A 21,249-nucleotide genomic window follows, 5' to 3' on the forward strand; every position below is an offset into this window, starting at 1 on the left:
ATTACACTATTACACACTATTACACACTATTACACTATTACACACTATTACACTATTACACTATTACACACTATTACACACTATTACACTATTACATACTATTACACTATTACACTATTACACACTATTACACTATTACACTATTACACACTATCACACTATTACACTATTACACACTATTACACTATTACACACTATTACACACTATTACACACTATTACACTATTACACACTATTACACTATTACACACTATTACACACTATTACACTATTACACTATTACACACTATTACACTATTACACTATTACACACTATTACACTATTACACACTATTACACTATTACACACTATTACACTATTACACACTATTACACACTATTACACTATTACACACTATTACACACTATTACACTATTACACACTATTACACTATTACACTATTACACACTATTACACTATTACACCGAGTACAATGGCACAATCCGCAAGTCTCTACGACAAACGGTTCAAGAGATACACTGAGGGGGTGTGGCCTAAGGGGGCGTGGTCTAAGGATCGGGGGAGTGGTCAACATCGACCAATGAAAGGTGGTCAACATCGACCAATGGCACAATCCGCAAGTCTCTACGACAAAGGGTTCAAGAGATACACTGAGGGGGTGTGGCCTAAGGGGGCGTGGTCTAAGGATCGGGGGAGTGGTCAACATCGACCAATGAAAGGTGGTCAACATCGACCAATGAAAAATGAAAGAGGATATCCCTACTGAGTACAATGACACAACCCGCAAGACAGAGGGCGCTGTCCAGCAATTCAGTACTGCAACACAGTGATGGGCAATGATGGGTTAAGTGGATGATGTCATTGGCAGGTCAGCTGAGCCATGAGCCCTGAGCCTCACAGCTGTTAAGCCTGAACCAATCAGCCATGAGCACAATGACTTGCATATTCTGAATTTTCTTTACATGACTGCATTGTCACGTTGATTAAAAGAAAACTATAAGAGATGAAGCGTTGTGACTCACACAAGAGCACTACAACGAGTAGGCGAAGGGTTGTGCGCGATATTGTGGCATTCGTGCGATATTGTGGCACTCCTTCGGCGATCGGAACAGAAGGCTAAAAAAGAGTTGGAAAAAAGAGATTCCTAGAGTGGATTTGCATGGCGGTCAATGGAGAGGAGAACCTTCAAACAAATGGTCGTCAGTTGAGATAGAAATGTCCAATTCCATTTATTTTTCTTTTGTGAGCGGGCTGACAGCCGTGTCATCGTTTTGATGTGTTTGTTTTATTTCTACGTCCAAAATTGAGATCACACTCGCAATTCACCCAAGGTAGGGGAAAAAAGATTATTTCAGCTGCTACACTCTAAGTTGCAATGCATTTCCAATGGGACCGAAATTTTACCGTTTAAAGTCGATTCGTAGCCAGACGGTGCGGTGAAACTTTACGAGTTCGAATACCGGAGTTGACATAGGCAAGCCGCTCGTTTTGATACCTTTCACGTGTATGGGGCGCGAACGCTCTGGCACGAGTGGTGTTTGCAAAATCGGTGGAATAAAGAAGAAGAATAAAAAGAGTGACAAGAACTATAGTATAATAATAATAATAATAATAATAATAATAATAATAATAATAATAATAATAATAATAATAATAATAATAATAATAATAATAATAATAATAATAATAATAATAATAATAATAATAATAATAATATTATAATAATAATAATAATAATAATAATAATAATAATACACTTTATTTGTATAGCACCTTTTATACAGAAATTGCAGCTCAAAGTGCTTCACAACAGAAAAAAGACAAACATAAAATGAGCACATAAAGTGCAGACATATAAAATCACAGTTTTTCACATTAGGATCTAACATCCCAATAGGCCACCTTGTTTATTGTTTGATTCTATTGCACTTTTAAAAATAGACAATAATAAAAAGAGTAAAATAGTATAGAAAGAGTAAATGCAATAACATGTAGAATAGACAGAGTAAAATGATGCAACAGTGCAGTGCAATAAAATAGTTCTGGATTACTGTTTAACAGTTTAAAGTCATCTTTACCCTGTTTGATAGATACCCTGTTTGGTATCTATAGTGTAAAACCTGACAGTATTCCCTCCTGTTTGATACCCACTTTGACCCTTCGAGCCTCCCTCTCAGGGCACAGTTCTAGGCCTGGGTCCCCTACACAGTTTTTCTTATGGCTTCATTCACAGTCTTAAAATCTCCAAAATGTTGTGGGTCCAAACACTGGTTGAGTAACAAAAACATGGACACCACACAAGGGTTGATATACTCAAATATACTTTCATTATGGAAATACATACACATTTTTTACTTGGGTCAGTTTGTAAATAGTTTGCGTGGGTTATTGTCAACGACAGATATTGTCAACCCAGAGCCAGAGGTGAAGAGCATGGCGTCGGGACGGGTCGAGCAGAGCAGCCTGGCGCCTCCCTCTGACCTGTACGCTGAAGTCCTGGAGCAGAGGAGCAAAGAGGTGAGACAGAAACACTGTGGCGCTCTGACCTGTACGCTGAGGTCCTGGAGCAGAGGAGCAAAGAGGTGAGACAGAAACACTGTGGAGCTCTGACCTGTACGCCGAGGTCCTGGAGCAGAGGAGCAAAGGGGTGAGACAGAAACACTGTGGAGCTCTGACCTGTACGCTGAGGTCCTGGAGCAGAGGAGCAAAGAGGTGAGACAGAAACACTGTGGAGCTCTGACCTGTACGCTGAGGTCCTGGAGCAGAGGAGCAAAGAGGTGAGACAGAAACACTGTGGCGCTCTGACCTGTACGCTGAGGTCCTGGAGCAGAGGAGAAAAGAGGTGAGACAGAAACACTGTGGCGCTCTGACCTGCTCGGCTCCTCGGCTTCAGGGAGGCTTTTATCTATGCTCAGTTATTTCAGATCCCCACACCTATGTTAAAGCAACACGCCAACATTTTGGGAATTTATGTTCTCCAGAGAGAGAGACAAGAAGATAGATACCAGTTTCCTCTCTGTGCGTTCAGTAGAAAGCTATCTGGCTGCACGTTAGCCTAGCTTAGCACAATGAATGGAAGCGGACAGTTAGCCTAGACATTGTCCAACTAACACCTCTCCCGAAGGCTAACAACCGGCACTGTATGCTTCCATTCATTGTGCTAAGCTAGGCTAACGTGTCGTGCAGCCACATAACTTTCTACTGAACGCACAGAGAGGAAACTGGTATCTATCTTCTTCAGATCTATCTACTGTACATTCAGATTGTTATAGACAGTGATGTTGATGTTCAGATTGATATACACAGATATGTTGATGTTCAGATTGATACACACAGTGATGTTCACATTCAGATTGTTATAGACAGTGATGTTGATGTTCAGATTGATATAGACAGTGATGTTGATGTTCAGATTGATACACACAGTGATGTTGATGTTCAGATTGATATACACAGTGATGTTGATGTTCAGATTGATACACACAGTGATGTTGATGTTCAGATTGATATACACAGTGATGTTGATGTTCAGATTGATACACACAGTGATGTTTGATGTTCCAGATTGAAGAGGCTGATTGCGAGGCAGGGGGGAGATCATGCTGGGTACTGGACAACTTCCCCAGAACTCATTCCCAGCTGGCCGCCTTACAGTTATCTCCCACAGTAGACTCCGACATCCTGCCAGACATGGTCTTCTGCCTGCAGGACAGCCATGGAGAGGGTATGGAGAGCTGGAACACAATACAGACCATTCACACAGAATACAGACATGGTCTTCTGCCTGCAGGACAGCCATGGAGTAACCTACAGCCCGTATCTGCCATGCTCTTGTATATTGCTCTTGTATAATATCCTTTGGTGGATGGTACCAGCAGCTCTCTGTAGTTTGCAGGGCAGCCAGTCGTCTCTTGTAGGGCCATGATGTCTGTGTTTGAAATTTCTGTGGTAAAGTCCGGGGTTCTGCTCTTAATGCCAAGGGCGACCTCAGACCTTGTATATTCCAGCTTGAAATGGTGAAAGATTAGTATTCCATTAGTACAGTGTTATATTCCAGGGGTTTTGACCAGGACCATCATTGAGTAGAGCTTGCTAATCATCTGATGTGCGGCCAGCGCACAGGGTGGAGATCTGTCAGGTGTGGGGTTGGCCTGTGCATTTGTGTGGTATGGGGTTGGCGGGGCTGGGGGGTGGGCTGTGTGTATGTGTGGCATGGGGTTGGCAGGATGTGTGTGTTCGGTCTGCCGTTGAGTTTAACATCTTTCAGGGTCTTTGCAAATGTAGGGACTTCTTTGAATATGTGAACAGTGTCATACAGGCTGAGCTGGTCCAGGATGAGGTGGGATGCCAAATAAATGTTTGGCTTCATTGCAAAATCTGGAGATTTGTGCATTGATTCTTTGCGTGAAGTCGGGTTGGTAATCCCATCTGGGTAGCAGTGCAGAGATGACTACCTTTACACTGGGGAATGTAGAGGTGGCTTTTTCTATTACTCCCTTGACAGACTTGGCCACATCCTCTCCTGTCTGCGTTCTCAGGTTATTAGTGTGTATGATGATGTGGCTGGGGGACCCCAGATGGTCCTCTGTCAGCAGGTCTATAATACCGATTGGTATTCTGGCACTTTAGTTTTTGAACTCTGTGATTTGGGAAGATTTTTTCCCCTTCTACATATCTCCCATTTGAGTCCATGGGGAGTACAATTTGTGGACTTTCTTAAGATCATGTGGGTCGTGTTGGAGGTGGGGTGTCTTGGGTTTGTGGCTCTTGGCTTTGGGGTGCTGCTAATTGGTTGTCGTCTGGATCTTGTTGTGTTGTCTCCGTTCTCTCAGGCTGTTCGTTGGTGAGCATTCTTGTCTCCTCCTGTTTGCTGGTTAATGTTTTCACCTCATCTTTGAGCTTTTGTATCTCTTCCCTGATTTGAATGGTCTCCTGTTTTGACACCTCTTCGTTGTCTTTGAGTTTTTTCTTTAAGGCCTCCTCGCTTTTCTTGAGTGTTTACACCATAGCCCAGAGAGCAGACAGCCATCCCTCTTCCTCTGTGACTCTGGTTCTAGGTGGGGGGAGGATTTCTTAATTATCTCATCTTCCTGAGCCAGTAGGGTTCCGTACTGAGGTGATCTTCTGTGTTATCTAATTGTTCTCTAGCGGGGTGTTTTCACTTTTCGCTGGAGAGTATTTTCTTTTGTGCTCTCTCTGATTCTGAAGTATTTCTCAAAGGGACTTATCTTGCCCTGGAGTATTACTGTTCCTATATTGTATAAGTGTACACTAATTTGGCTCTCATCTGTGTTTATTTCCAATGTATGTGAAACCTTATTCCCCTTTTTAATAGCAGAGGGATAGTTCTCTAGTGTGGCAGCGTGCCATGCCATGGGGTCCTCAGTGTGGAAAATGAGGTTTGGTTTGCGACCGGTACTTTCAAAATCCTCAAATAGTGTATTCCGCATGTCCCTCAAGTAGTGTTGTGGAATATTTTAAATGAGCCAAACAGTGAACTGTAGAAATTCAGATAGTAGTTTATTTTCTGTGGCCACAGAAAGTATCCTCAGTTTACAATCAGAGACAAATGTAACACAAGCGTCTGACCAGAAAGTGAGAGCGAGGTCTGGTCAGACTTACATTAAATACACAAACTTGGAATGACAAATGAAAACAAAGATGACAAATGTAAAACAAATATGGGTTTAGGGGTTTTGTCGTATCTGACACAAGATTGATATGAAACAAAAGACAAGATGACATTCTGAAAATACGACATATCTAAGACAAACTGTCCCGGGCCTTGGTCGTTGTTTTAAGACTGTCACTCTCTCTCTCTCTCTCTCTCTCTCTCTCTCTCTCTCTCTAGATGGTAGTGGGTTGGGTTATCCACCAGGCCCCGAGATGAGCAGCTACAAGCTGCAGGTGAATCAGTTCATGACAGAATGGGAGAAGATGGAGCCGTTTATAACCTGCCCCTCCTCTGTACTGGAGATCAGAGACAAGACTCCTGAAGACCTGCTGGCAGAGATGCTCCAACAGATGGAGAGTGAGTGTGTGTATGTTTGTGCCAGTGTGTGTTTGTGTGCGTGTGTGTGTGTGCGGTGTGTGTGTGTGTTTGTATCTATGTGCATGTGTGTGGCTGTGTGCATGTACAGTGTGGCTGTGTGTGAGTGTGTGTGTGTCTGTGTATGTACTGTGTGTGTGTCTGTGTGTATGTACTGTGTGTGTAGTGTGTGTAGTGTACTGTGATACTGGTAAGCCAGGTAAACATATAGGAAAAAAAGAGCTGTTTCATTTAAACAATCCCACATTGATTTTTTAAATCCTGTGATCAATCTTTTAATCCCTGCCTTTTTTCCCAAGGATGTGTGAAGACTTTCGCTTAACGTTATTTCTCCTGCACGTCTCTAGTTTGCCTTGCACCAAGTTTTTTCTCAACTACTGCGGACGCTCACTTTACTAAATTACATCTTTTGACAATGATGGCAGGTGCTGCCGGCCTCACTGAATCAATATTAGATTAGGGAAATAAGTATTGAACACATCAGCATTTTGTCCGGTAAATATATTTCCAATGTGGCCATTCAAGTGACATTTTCACCAGACTTTGGTATTAACTCAGGGAATCCAGACAAAAAAATCTAAACATTAAAGTCCATACATAAATAAAGTTATGTGTAATAAAGTGGAATGACATAGGAAAAAAGTATTGAACACACTAACTGAAATTAATTCAATACTTAGTGGAGAAGCCTTTGTTTGTAATGACAGCTCCAAGGACGCTTTCTGTATGATGTAACTAATCACCCGCAGTATTCAGGTGTGATTTTGGCCCATTCCTCTACACAGATTGTCTTTAAATCTTGAAGATTGCGGAGGGGCCTCTTGTGAATCTGGATCTTCAGATGCTTCCACAAATGTTCAATTGGGTTTAAGTCAAGTGATTGACTGGGCCATTCCAACAATTTGATTTTATTTCTCTGAAATCAACTGCAAGTTTCCTTTGCTGTATGCTTTGTGTTGTGAAGGGCCAGATTAAACTGAGAATCTACCTTTATTGTTTGATATACTTTGTTGTTTGATATACCAGACAAAGACTGCGGTTTGGGACTAGATATTCACTTAAGTATAAATACAGCACAAGGTGCGCACACCAGTAGTTCATTTCAGTTCAATTCGAGAACGTTCAGTACCTTACCCACCTTCACCACAAGTCAACGTGCAGTGAAGTGAGCAACCTTGCGTCTAACAGAGCATTGAGAACCACGTGCGAATAGTTTAGTAAAGTAACGTCGAGTTCGACCTAATCTAATGTGAAGTAAATAGTCGTTCATTTATTGTATATCGTGCGGCCACAGTTCGTTCGTGTGTAGCATTACCCAGCGGTTCGTTGTGTCTTTAGCTAGTGTACTTAGCCAGGGTGTGTGGCCTAGATACGTCGCCCACACCCGAGGAGTCCTAGGCGGAGAACCGTTGGACATGTACACAGGAGAATCGGCGTCGGCGATTGCAGAACCATTACTGGTTGGATTATATTGATTTGGAACGTGGTACCCGGAGAAGAGCATCGTTGATTTCCACTGTCGTTTGGGATTCAACCTCGTGAGGATTACAACTCGGGCCGGCCTCGTGGACGGAGGCTGACTAGCTGTCATCAATGCTATCTAGCATTTGGATTACAATTATTACTTTGCTGCTGATCAAGGGAGTTTACAAGGACCGACTCCTGTACCTGGAGTCTCTTTATTCCTCATTGAATCAGACGGAGTACCCGAACATTCCTCTACCCTCCAGGCCTTACACCCCCGGAGGGAACCCATTGTCTCCAGGCGGTACCAGTGTTGCCCTATCTAGTTGCTACTATACGACAGGTGGTGTCAACTTAGACCCATCGTAGGATTCCTGCTATTCTTAGTGACTCATGCTATTGACTGACTTTACGTATATTCTTCGCCATACAAGCGCGACCCTAATTCTCATTCTGTAACCTAATGTTGCCTAATAATAATAAATTACCCTCAAATACTATTTCTTTGTCAATGCCGTGTTCTTGTGGGTGTTCACCATTTATATTTGATGTACTGTCTGGCCAGTAATTAAAGTACATAACTAGCAGTGGTTTAATCTATCACAATCTTTAATACAGTCAGGGTTTTGTAACCCCTCAGTTACAATTGGTCCTTCGAGCCGGAGGGTATCAGTGTAATATTTAATATAATATTAATATTGACACGGCCAGCGGTGAACACTCTCCAAGCGGCTCCCCTAAGCTAGAACGCCCGCAGCGCGAACGTCAGCTACCTCCATATCTGGAGGAATTCGCTTTCGTTCTACCCCCTAGCTTATCTAAACAGACGTTAAATACGGATAAATCGGATAGTTTAAGCATGTCCAATCCTATCGACTTGGCGACCCTGCCAGTAGAGACCCCAGTGGGTTCAAACAAAACTGACTTAGCTCACGGGGGGGACCAAGTGGGACATGACGTGACTATACCTCCAGACAGCGTCACCGGGATAGACCCCGGAGCGCTCCAGGATAAAGAAAGCACTCCAGGGATAGAACCCGACACACAACCAAGAGAAGAGAACCACGCCCAGGAGATAGACCTCGGAGCGCGCCAGGAGAACAGATCTCCAACAAGCCCTGTCAGCACCCGATCACCTCCGTCAGTGTCATCCCCCAGCGAGGCGGACCAGAGACTGGCGCAAGCCTTGATCACCACGCTGACAGCCTCAACCGAAAGAGACCGACTTCAGGGTGAGCGCGACCGGCTTCAAGCAAAGACGCTTAGTGAGCGCGAACACTCTGCCGCGGAACGAGAGCGCCTCCGGGCGCAACAATTAAGTGAGCGCGAACACTCTGCCGTGGAACGAGAGCGCCTCCAGGCTCAACAGATGAGCGAGCGCGAACAACGAGAGCGCCTCCAGGCGCAACAATTAAGCGAACGCGAACACTCTGCAGCGGAACGAGAGCGCCTTCACGCGCAACTCCAAGCGCAAGCCCTTAGTGAGCGCGAACACTCTGCAACTGAACGAGAGCGCCTCCAGGCGCAACAAAGGAGTGAGGACGACCGCATAAGACTGGAGGAGAGGCGCCTTCAGACGGAAGAGAACATCGAACGAGACCGCGCCAATGCACAGCGCGACGCCGCCAATGCACAGCGCGAAGCAGAGCGCGACCGGCTGCAGGCGCAGATGATAGAACAATTGATCGCCAGGGCGACACCCCCTCTCTCCGCACGGAGCTCCCGGAGATCATCACGACAAGGGTCTAGGGCACCTTCCCCTACCCGACAAAGCGACCCGGGACCCGGCCAACAGGAGGAACCTGTCTACGTCTCCGAGCCCCCTCCCCGACCGGTCCATACGAGACCCAGCCAACGGGAAGAACCGGCCTACGTCGCCGAGAGACTAACTAGAAGACTCCAGGACCTAGAAGAGGAAGAGGAGGAATATCAAGCCCACCAGCACGAACGTACTCTGGACCAGGAGGCCCAGTACAGCCCCGACTTCAGCCCCGAGTCACTGCACTACAAACCCCCGACCCAACTCACGGGTGAGTTTGACGTACAGTCAGCACCGAGGAACAGCACCTGGGGACCTGGCCTCTGGTACCCACCAAGTACTAACCCACGACCACACGTACGGGGAGACTCGCCCAGGAGGCCTCTTCCCCTACGCTCACCAATGTACCAGCCATCCATGGCATCGTACCTTGGCACACCGACGTTCCCAGACTTTACGCGCGAGGACAGAGCACAGTACACGGAATTACGCATGTGTTTGGAGACTATGATGTCCGATGTCCCCGACGAGTCGTATAAATATGCCATCCTCCTCAAGCATCTCAAGGTGCCCAGAGCGCATAACATAGCACTGGCATATTCCAACTCAAGCACCCCATACTCCGCGGCTCTGGTGGCCCTCGACCAGCGTTATGGACGCATATGGGATTACATGATCCAAGAAATACGGGATATCGACGCCTCCCCCCAGCCAAAGACAATAGAGCACTGGATGACCTCTCTATCAAGGTACAATCCCTCGTGGGGATGCTGGGGTCCCAAAAGGAGAAGGGGAGATATGAACTGTATGCAAATTCTAATGTGGAGCGAATACTGGAGAAGCTCCCTCCAGCCCGCCAAGAGCGTTTTCGGCGGCAGAGAGACCACCGTGATCCCAACGGCCCAGAGCCATCCCTCCTAGACCTGGCCGCTTTCCTCGCAAGGGAAGTTAGTAGCCTACGACTGGACACATTCGTGTGGAGTGGATCTAACCCAAGAGATGGACCTCGGAGGTCCAACGATAACCGCCGGTCAGTGACAGTTATGCACCAGGCCGAGTCAGTGCCGCAGCACAAGAACCACAGCACCCCCCAGACCAAGGGGAAGTGGAAGATTGTATGCCAGTACTGTGAAAATGAACATTGGCTGTCTCAATGTGACACCTTCAAGAAGCTGACCGCTGACGAGGTGAGTCAGTGGATCAAAGCCAACCGCCGCTGCTTCCGCTGCGCGCGCAGCCATATGGCAGCTGAGTGCCGCCTAAAGAAAAGATGCAGCAAGTGCGACGGCGCCCACTTGGAGGTCCTACACGACAGCAACAAGAAGAAACCCGTACCCCCAAGCAGCTCGAGAGTGAACGTCATGTACATAGACCCTGCGAAGAGCGGGAGCTCCTGAGTGCTCTTGAAGGTGGTCCGAGTGATCTTAAGCTACGAGGACAAGGTCATGGACACTTACGCCGTCCTAGACGATGGGTCAGAAAAGACTCTCCTCCTCGCATACGCCGCAGCCCGGCTGGGTCTGCGGGGGAGCGAAGAAACAATGACAATCCGTACCATTAGAAGAGACCTGAAGACCATAAGGGTGAAAATGTCTCCTTCACGATAGCAGCGGTCGGGCAGCCCGAGAAGCAGTATAGCATCACTAACGCCTTCACCAGCCACGACATAGGCCTGTCACAGTACACCTACCCCATCCCAAAGCTGATGGAGAAATACGTGCACCTACGTCAACTACCTATACCGCTCATCGACGACGCCACCCCGACCCTGCTCATAGGATCCGACCACGCACACCTCATCGTCCCAACGGACCGGGTCCACATCGGGCCCAGAGGCTGTCCAGCAGCGGTCGAGACCCGCCTGGGTTGGACACTACAAGGCCCCCTCTCCGGGTCTTCCAACCGACCGACAGCCACTCGCTGTCTCTACACGAGGATAAATGAAGAAGACACCACCCTCTTGCAGCACGTCGAGAGGCTATGGACATTAGACGCGATGCCCTTTAAGAATGAAAAGAAACTCGTTCGCTCAAAGGAAGACACTTATGCCATAGCCCTCCTCGAGCAGAAGACAAAGAGAGTCGAGGTCAACGGAGTGATGAGATACGCAACTCCACTCCTGAGGCGAGAGGGTATGCCCACCCTCCACGCCTCAAGAGAAGTGACAGAGCGATATCTACTGAACACCGAGCGGCGTCTAGCCAAAGACCCCACTCAAGCCACTGTGTACCGCGCTGAGATCGACAAGCTGATCACAGCGGGACACATAAAGAAAATTGACATTCAAGAGGCCGACCAGACGATTGAATCCTGGTACGTGCCACACCACAAGGTCCACCACAACGGCAAGGATCGCATTGTATTCAACTGCAGCTACCAGATCGGACTACAGAATCTGAATAAAGAACTCTTGCCCGGCCCGACACTCGGCCCCTCTCTCCTCGGCGTACTACTACGTTTCCGCCAAGACAAGGTGGCCATCAGCGGCGACATCAAAGGGATGTTCCTGCAGGTGCGACTAATGGAGGAGGACAAGCCCTTGCTGCGGTTCCTATGGAGAGAGAGGATCAAAGATGAGCAACCATCCATCTACCAATGGGAGGTCCTCCCCTTCGGAACCACATGCAGCCCATGCTGTACTACGTTCGCACTGCAAAAACATGTGACAGAAGACCCTGAAGCTGACGAGGAGGTCAGACAAAGTGTAGAGAGGAGTTTCTACGTGGACAACTGTCTGCAAAGCGTCTCGACGCCAGAAGAAGCCGAAGCTCGTCTGCTCAAGCTCCGCGCCTCACTGATCAAAGGCGGCTTTGATCTCCGGCAGTGGGCCAGCAGTGACCCTCAAGTACTTCGCAGCCTCTCCCCAGAGACAAAGGCAGCAAGCAGCGAGACCTGGATGGCGACCACCCCAGGTGAAGCACAGGAAATGACATTGGGCCTAGTCTGGCGCTTCAAAACAGACTCGCTCCATTACAAATACACACCCCTGACCACAGAGCAGGGAAGGTCGACCCCTCTACCGACCACCAGACGGAGCGTATACAGAACACTTGCAAGTCAATACGACCCGCTGGGGTGTATCCTACCTTACACCACTCGGGCGAAAATGATTGTACGAGAGCTGTGGGACAAGGAACAGGGCTGGGACGACCCCATACCCGACCACCTAGCTTCCACCTGGAGAGAGTGGGAGAGAGAACTCAGCTCGCTCCAAAATGTGAACATACGCCGAAGCTACTTCCCACCCACAGTGCGGCTGGAGACGTGCCAGATGGACCTGCACGTCTTCAGCGACGCCTCGGAAGTGGCCTACGGTTCGGTGGCTTACTTGCGGGCCCGAGAGGAGGGAGGAGAAATACACACAGCCTTCATCCTGGCTCGCTCAAGGATAGCCCCCCACAAGCAACAATCGATCCCGCGTCTAGAGCTCTGCGCAGCTCTGGTAGGCGCGCAACTCGCCACGTTAATCCAACGTGAACTCACCATCCCGGTGCAAAGAACAATCTTGTGGTCAGACTCCATGACCGTACTCACATGGATCCAGTCCGATTCTTGTAGATACAAGGTCTTCGTGGGAGTCAGAATCACAGAGATTCAAGACCTGGTAGGATCAGCATGCTGGAGGTACGTGGACACGAAACAGAACCCAGCTGATGTCATCACACGGGGGATGTCCCTAGATTACCTCACACGTCACAATATCTACAGTGACGGTCCTGAGTTCCTCAAGCTCCCGGAGGAAGAGTGGCCTACCCCCACCCCTCGGGAGGCTAGTCAAGAGGAGGCAGAGATCAAGAAATCTATGTTCTGTGGGTTGACGCACACCCCAGTCCCCACTGACCCTAACATAGACGACTGCCTCACCTTTGAGAGTGCGCAGCTAAAGACATTCCTGTGGCACCACCCTGAGGTTCCCCCCACTACCGACATTGACGCATCGAACTACGCAGAGGCAGAACTCCTTCTGCTACAGCGAGCCCAAAGAGACTCGTTCCCCGACGAGCTAGACTGCCTGCAGGGAACAAAGCCAATCCCGTCAGACAGCAGACTGCTCCACTTGGCCCCCGAGCGCGACACCCATGGCCTCATCAGGGTGAGTGGTCGTCTGAGACGGGCCCCGGACTTAACGGATGACGTCAAGTTTCCGATAGTCCTCAACAGCCGACACAAGGTCACTGAGCTCATCATAAAGAAATACGACGAGGATGTGCACCACGCTGGGGCAGAGAGAGTCTTCGCTGAGATCTGACGTCGCTATTGGATACTGAACGGAAGAGAAGCAGTACGTCGCTTCCAGCGGACTCGTCTAGACTGTCGCAAGTGGCGAGCACAGCCCAGTATACCCAGGATGGCCGACCTGCCTCACTGTTACACCCGACCCGTGGCGAGGCTGATAGAGTTGCAGAGGCTCCCTGACTCCCCTGATGACGATCATGACCCACTGACTTTGTAGATTGCCCTACTCCCCACAACAGACATTGAGCAGTTGACTGGACTATTAATCTGTCTCCTTTAACTAATTAGGTGCGGACTAATTAGGAGGCGGCTGTTGTGAAGGGCCAGATTAAACTGAGAATCTACCTTTATTGTTTGATATACTTTGTATATTATTTATATATATACACGGAATGTCCCTTTACCTGCGTTCAAACCAGAGTAATATTCGCTCTCCTATTGGACAGCGCCCCCAGGCGCCAGCGCGCAAGCCCCCAACGGCAGGTTCAAAGACAAGTTCAGGCATGTCAGAACATGCCCGGAGTCAGCGTATTGATACCAGACAAAGACTGCGGTTTGGGACTAGATATTCACTTAAGTATAAATACAGCACAAGGTGCGCACACCAGTAGTTCAGTTCAGTTCAGTTCAATTCGAGAACGTTCAGTACCTTACCCACCTTCACCACGAGTCAATGTGCAGTGAAGTGAGCAACCTTGCGTCTAACAGAGCATTGAGAACCACGTGCAAATAGTTTAGTAAAGTAACGTCGAGTTCGACCTAATCTAATGTGAAGTAAATAGTCGTTCATTTATTGTATATCGTGCGGCCACAGTTCGTTCGTGTGTAGCATTACCCAGCGGTTCGTTGTGTCTTTAGCTAGTGTACTTAGCCAGGGTGTGTGGCCTAGATACGTCGCCCACACCCGAGGAGTCCTAGGCGGAGAACCGTTGGACATGTACACAGGAGAATCGGCGTCGGCGATTGCAGAACCATTACTGGTTGGATTATATTGATTTGGAACGTGGTACCCGGAGAAGAGCATCGTTGATTTCCACTGTCGTTTGGGATTCAACCTCGTGAGGATTACAACTCGGGCTGGCCTCGTGGACGGAGGCTGGCTAGCTGTCATCAATGCTATCTAGCATTTGGATTACAATTATTACTTTGCTGCTGATCAAGGGAGTTTACAAGGACCGACTCCTGTACCTGGAGTCTCTTTATTCCTCATTGAATCAGACGGAGTACCCGAACATTCCTCTACCCTCCAGGCCTTACACCCCCGGAGGGAACCCATTGTCTCCAGGCGGTACCAGTGTTGCCCTATCTAGTTGCTACTATACAACAGGTGGTGTCAACTTAGACCCATCGTAGGATTCCTGCTATTCTTAGTGACTCATGCTATTGACTGACTTTACGTATATTCTTCGCCATACAAGCGCGACCCTAATTCTCATTCTGTAACCTAATGTTGCCTAATAATAATAAATTACCCTCAAATACTATTTCTTTGTCAATGCCGTGTTCTTGTGGGTGTTCACCATTTATATTTGATGTACTGTCTGGCCAGTAATTAAAGTACATAACTAGCAGTGGTTTAATCTATCACAATCTTTAATTCAGTCAGGGTTTTGTAACCCCTCAGTTACACTTTGGATTGTTGTCATGGTGGAAGGTCCACCCACGTGTCATCCTCAGCATCCTGGTGGATGGCAGCAGGTTCATCTCAAGAATCTCTCTGTACATGGCTCCATTCATTGTTCCTTCAATGATATGAAGTCTGCCAGTACCAGGAGAGGAGAAGCAGCCCCACACCATGATACTTCCACCTCCAAACTTCACTGTTGGTAGTGTTATTCGGGTAATGTGCACTGCCATTTCTCCTCCAAACATGGTGTGTTGTGTGACAGCCAGAAAGTAACATTTTGGTCTCATCTGACCAGAGTACATGCTCCCAGTAATTCACTGGCTTGTCCAAATGTTGTTAGGCAAACTTTAAACAAGCTTCAACATGTTTTTTTTCAGTAGTGGAGTCTTGCGGGCTGAGCGCGCACAGAGGCCATGGCGGTGGAGTGCATTGCCTATGGTCCTTTCTGTCACAGTTGTACCTGCTGCCTCCAAGTCTTTCTGGAGCTCTTTCCTAGTGGTCCATGGCTCTCTGGCTACTCTTCTAAGTATCCTTCTGACTCCCTGATCAGAAATGTTGCGAGGAGCACCTGTGCATGGCCGGTTGATGATACAGTGATGTTGCTTCCACTTATGGATAATGCCCCCAATGGTGCTTACTGGAAGATTCTGAAGTTGTGAAATACGTCTTTAGCCAATTCTATTTTCATGATTTGCTACAATCTGTTTGTGAAGGTCTTGAGAGCTCTTTGCTTTTACCCATCATTTGATGTTTCTTGTGTGGCACCTTGGTAACAAAAAAAACATTTTATAGTCCATCAATATATTCTAACCCAGTTGACATTATTAGCACAGATAGGAGGTAGAGTTGCCTCCTAATTAGTTTTGGTTCTCAGCTAGTTCCTTGCCTTTCCTTGCTGTGGTGTACTGCTTTTTCTTAGTGTGTCCAATACTTTTTTCCTGTTTCATTCCACTTTATTACACATAACTTTATTTACATATGTTAGTATGAACGACCAGCCAAGCTGGTAGCAACGCCGAGAGCTGGGCTCGAACCCAGCATCTCCTGCGTTAGTGGCGAGCGCCTTGCCCACTGCGCTCCTGCGTTAGTGGCGAGCGCCTTGCCCACTGCGCCACTTAGCCGCCCCTTTATTTACATATGGACTTTAATGTTCAGATTTCTTGTCTGGATTTCTTGAGTTAATACAAACATCTGGTGCAAATCTAGCTTGAATACGCTCATTGGAAATACATTTACTGAACAAAATGTTGATGTGTTCAATACTTATTTCCCCCATTGTATGTTACATACTGTGTCAGATTGATTTCATTTCATAGGTATATCATGTTACACCCTTATTGTGACTTATCTACGAGTGTAGAGCATAGCGTAGTGAATGCTAACAAAGTGCACCTCCTCCAGAGCCTTTCAGTCATGTGTCCTGGGAGGTATCGAGAGCAGAGCTGGAGGAGGAGGAGGCGCTGGCACAGCAGGAGGCGGAGGAGGAGGGCGATGAGGCCGACGCAGCAGCAAAGAGCCAAGTCAGTCCAAACCCCTCTGTCTAAACCCTGCCTTGGTGTCCTTCACTTTAGAGCATGCAGTATTAATCACTGTGATTAGGTATTCATTTTAGAGCATCCAGTGGTCATATTAAACACTGTGATTAGGTATTCATTTTAGAGCATGCAGTGGTCATATTAAACACTGTGATTAGGTATTCATTTTAGAGCATCCAGTGGTCATATTAAACACTGTGATTAGGTATTCATTTTAGAGCATCCAGTGGTCATATTAAACACTGTGATTAGGTATTCATTTTAGAGCATCCAGTGGTCATATTAAACACTGTGATTAGGTATTCATTTTAGAGCATCCAGTGGTCATATTAAACACTGTGATTAGGTATTATTTTAGTTGTATTTTTAAGTAATCTTGTTCACCTGTCTCGTATTCCCCTGACATCAGGAGTATCAGACAGCAAAAGCGTCACTGGGAGACAGCCAGCACTTCTGTCCTGTGTCTCTGAAGGAGCAGGACGTCCTGTGGCCCTGCTCCAACGACACTGCAGCCAAGTACCACGACAAGACATACTACCTGTCCAGCCCAGAGGCCATGGGGGAATTCCTGTTGAACCCCGATAAATATGTAGCACACACCAAGCCTCTAAAGGTATGGACAGAGAGAGAGAGAGAGAGAGAGAGAGAGAGAGAGAGAGAGAGAGAGGGAGAGAGAGAGAGAGAGAGAGAGAGAGAGAGAGAGAGAGAGAGAGAGAGAGAGAGAAACTGTCATTGCGATCTGCAGGAGGTAGAGACTATCCTCTCCAAAATATCAGACAATTAAAACTGTATTTTAATGAAATATAATTTTTTATTTAATTAAATAATCCCCACGTTTTGTGTTATCATTTGTTCTTGGATACTTTGCCTCTAGTAGCAAAGTGTGTGTTAGAATGACTAGAATAATAAGATAGGGATACAGATTAAATGACTGTGTATGAGATCGAGGCAGAGAGAGAGAGGTGACACTCTCCGTCTGTCCCTCCATCATAGGTCCCTGCCCTGAGAGTGTTCCTGCTTTGCTCCTGGGGGTCAGGGAAGATGGGCCAGTGGGTGGCTCAGCAGCTGGGCATCTTCCACATCCAGTTCAGGGAGAGGCTCCAGGAGCTGATCCTGCCCAAGACGCAGAGCCGCGTGACCCACAACGATGAGCTGGATCTGGACTACCAGGCCTCGTGGGAGGAGGAGAAGAGAGGCTTCCCCGACGGTGACCTCGAGAAGGAGGTCAGCTTCTAAAGCCCTTCAGAATAGGATGCATCATTTCAGGTCAGGTCGGGATTACATTTGAAGGGACCCTGTTCTCAGTGAGTACCAGCAGCAGCCTGGTGTGGAAGAAAATAGCCGGAGCCAAGTATGTACCTCAGTCAAAATATAGACTTAGTTAACACAGATTTATTTAACTCAAACACATACATAGTATCGAAGTATAAATAAGTCAAGAGTTATGCTGGATGACTCCATGAAGATACTGGCCTTGTATCCCCAGAGAGGAAATCATGTTTAACGTAGACCTTTATACCAGGATAAAAGGGCTGTGGCGAGGTGAGAGATAGGAGGATTGGGGTTGGGGAGGGATTGGAGGAGGGGTGAGCTAGGAGGGGGGATGGTTTAGGTGTTGGAGGTGAGTTGGGGAGGGCTGGAGAGGGGTGAAGGAGGGAGAAGGTGAGAGACAAAGGGTGGTGACTGATTGATCAGGGGAGACAAAGGGATTGACTGGAAAACAGGATATTTGGTATTGGGGATTAATCAAGGGAATCTGGGATGGTAGTATGTTTGGGGGGGACCATTTAATTCCACACTGGCCCTAACCAGAGTACAGATGTGTGCGTTCAGTAGAAGGTTAGCCTGGCTTAGCACGAATTAATGGAAACGGATACGGACCAGCTAGCCTAGCTGCCAAAAACACCTCTCCCAGAGTTTTAAACTACACTAGGGCTGTCACGATTCGTCGACGAGTAAATTTAGTCGATTTGCATATTCATGATCGACACGTCGTATTGTTAATTGTATGTGCCTTTTCCGTTGGAAATGCTCAACGTGTAATATAACTAATGCGCAGTGAATCACGTTCTAAATAGAATTAACTTCTCTTAACTATTCGTGATTCTGCCTAGAGCCAGGACTCGACAGTCACGTTTCGCAATTATGCCACATCAATGTGGAACGCCCTACCCACGGCTGTAAAGGAATGTGAATCACTACCCACTTTTAAAACCACTCTCAAGGAGCACCTACGGGAGACTGCAATTCGAAACTGGCCCCTGTAAATGTCCTAACCCAACCCCCTCCAATGTACAGTAAATGTCCTAACCCAATAATACACAAGACCCTCTTCTTGGGACCAAGTAAGGTTTTGTCAATAATCCAATGTACAGTTACCACCCCCCCTCCCACCCCATCCACCCAACCACCTCCAATGTACAGTTCCCCCACCCCACCCCACCTCCTCCAATGTACAGTTTCTTCGTCAAATGTATATACTCTCTTTTTTAGACTATTTTTGTATCACAAACAGTACTGTATTTGTAAATCTGGTATGTCATAAATGTATAGATGTAGCAGTACTGTCTATCTGTATGTCATGTATGTCATATATGTTATGATGAATTGAAAATGGGGGACCCTGATGTAAACAAGAGTCAAGAGTTTTTATTTGTCACATACAAGTATACAATGAAATGCGGGGGGTCTTGCTCGCAACGATTGTGCATAATACAATAATAATAATAATATAATAAGAATCCAATAGAACGACATTGTGCAATAATACAAGTAATCAAAGTAGGGCATATCGGTATATGTACATGCGTTTTTACAGAGCATGGTAGGACATGCTAGGTCCTGTGATAGTGCAATACACTGTTAGCTACGGATGAGGCACTGGGTCTTTATGTACACTGCTATACAATGCTATATTATACAATCTCAAGTTATACTATACTATTCTTAAAGTGACCTTTCCTTTTGTAAAGTGGCCATAAGTGTGAGTGTGTGCAGCATGAGTGTGTGTATGCTCATGTTAAAGTGGCTGCTAGTGTGTGAGCGTGTACAGTGTGTGTGTTGTGTGTGTGCTCATGTGTGCTTGTGTGTGGAGAGTTCAGTGTTCAAGGCTCTGATGGCCTGGGGGAAGAAGCTGAGCCGAAGTCTCTCTGTCCTAGTTGCTGGTGTTCACAGGCGTTTGCCTGACCGCAGCAGCTTGAACAGGCTGTCTTTGTGGTGGTGAGGGTCTTTCATTATTCTGCAGGCTCTGGATTTGCACCTCTTGTTATATAGGCCCTGCAGGGGTGGTAGTGCAATACCCGTGGTACACTCGGCTGAGCGTACCACTCTCTGTAGGGCCTTCTTGTCCTGTGCCGTGCTGTTTCCATACCAGGCAGTGATGTTTCCAGTCAAGATGCTCTCTACAGCTCCGGAGTAGAAGGACTGGAGTATCTTTCCAGATACTCTGAACTTCCTTAACTGTCTCAGGTGGTAGAGGCGTTGCTTCGCCTTTTTTACTACTGAGTCTATGTGTGTTGTCCATGTCAGATCCTCTGAGATGTGGACCCCCAGGTACTTGAAGCTGCTCACCCTGTCCACGGTAGCCCCGTTTATCCTCAGTGGTGTGTGTGTCCTCTGCTGTCTTCTCCTAAAATCCACGATCAGCTCCTTGGTTTTACCAATGTTCAGGAGCAGGCTGTTGTCCTGGCACCAGCGTTCCAGTACCTCAACCTCCTCCCGGTAGGCCTTCTTGTCGTTGTCCGAGATCAGCCCCACTACCACTGTGTCGTCCGCAAACTTCACTATGGAGTTGGAGCTGAACTTGGCCACACAGTCATGTGTGTATAGTGAGTACAGCAGGGGGCTCAGAACACAGCCCTGGGGGGACCCGATGCTCAGGGTGATGGTGTTGGAGGTCTGACCCCCCACCCTGACCGCCTGGGGCCTTTCACTCAGAAAGTCCAGGATCCAGGCTCTTAGGGCAGAGCTCAGACCCAGCTCGATCAGCTTGTCCACCAGTCTGGTGGGGACTATGGTGTTGAACGCTGAGCTGTAGTCAATGAACAACAGTCTCACATAGCCCCCCTTCTGGCGGTCTAGGTGAGAGAGGGTGCTGTGCAGTACTTGGGAGAACGCATCATCAGTGGACCTGTTTGGCCTGTATGCAAATTGCATAGGGTCCATATCACTGGGGAGGGAGGCACAAATGTGATCCTTCACCAGCCTCTCGAAACATTTCATGGCCACAGGTGAGTGCCACCGGTCTGTAGTCATTGAGACCTGTTGGGGAGGATTTCTTTGGTACCGGGATAATGGTAGACATCTTGAAGCAGGCAGGGACCACTGACTCCGCCAGGGATAGATTAAATATGGTGGTGAACACAGGGGCTAGCTGGTTAGCACAGGACTTAAGTATGCGTCCTATTATTCCATCTGGGCCAGCAGCCTTCCTGGTGTTCACCCGCATAAATGCTCTTCTCACACTGTGTTCAATGAGAGAGCGTCCCCGCCCCAATGTGGATGCCCCCCCCCTCCACAACAGCCGGCGCGCCAGTGACGTCACTAGCCGGTGAGCTAGCGTCGCCACTGTTTGCCCCA

At 47.5% G+C, this 21,249-nt stretch overlaps 1 protein-coding gene across 1 annotated transcript in view; it reads left to right on the forward strand.

Moving 5' to 3' along the window:
• The window catches only part of ak9 (adenylate kinase 9), a gene marked incomplete at both ends in the record, with an annotated part of 130,420 nt that overhangs the window by 37,956 nt on the left and 71,215 nt on the right, over nucleotides 1-21,249 (forward strand). The window contains 6 exons of the mRNA XM_084338143.1: nucleotides 2,403-2,518; nucleotides 3,566-3,725; nucleotides 5,880-6,032; nucleotides 6,350-6,354; nucleotides 17,081-17,284; nucleotides 17,665-17,895. Of these exons, the coding sequence (XP_084194269.1) occupies nucleotides 2,403-2,518; nucleotides 3,566-3,725; nucleotides 5,880-6,032; nucleotides 6,350-6,354; nucleotides 17,081-17,284; nucleotides 17,665-17,895 (869 nt within the window). The remainder of the gene's footprint in view (nucleotides 1-2,402; nucleotides 2,519-3,565; nucleotides 3,726-5,879; nucleotides 6,033-6,349; nucleotides 6,355-17,080; nucleotides 17,285-17,664; nucleotides 17,896-21,249) is intronic.

This window comes from Notolepis coatsorum, assembly GCF_963971535.1.
Source record: "Notolepis coatsorum genome assembly, chromosome: 2".
Classification (NCBI taxonomy): domain Eukaryota; kingdom Metazoa; phylum Chordata; class Actinopteri; order Aulopiformes; family Paralepididae; genus Notolepis; species Notolepis coatsorum.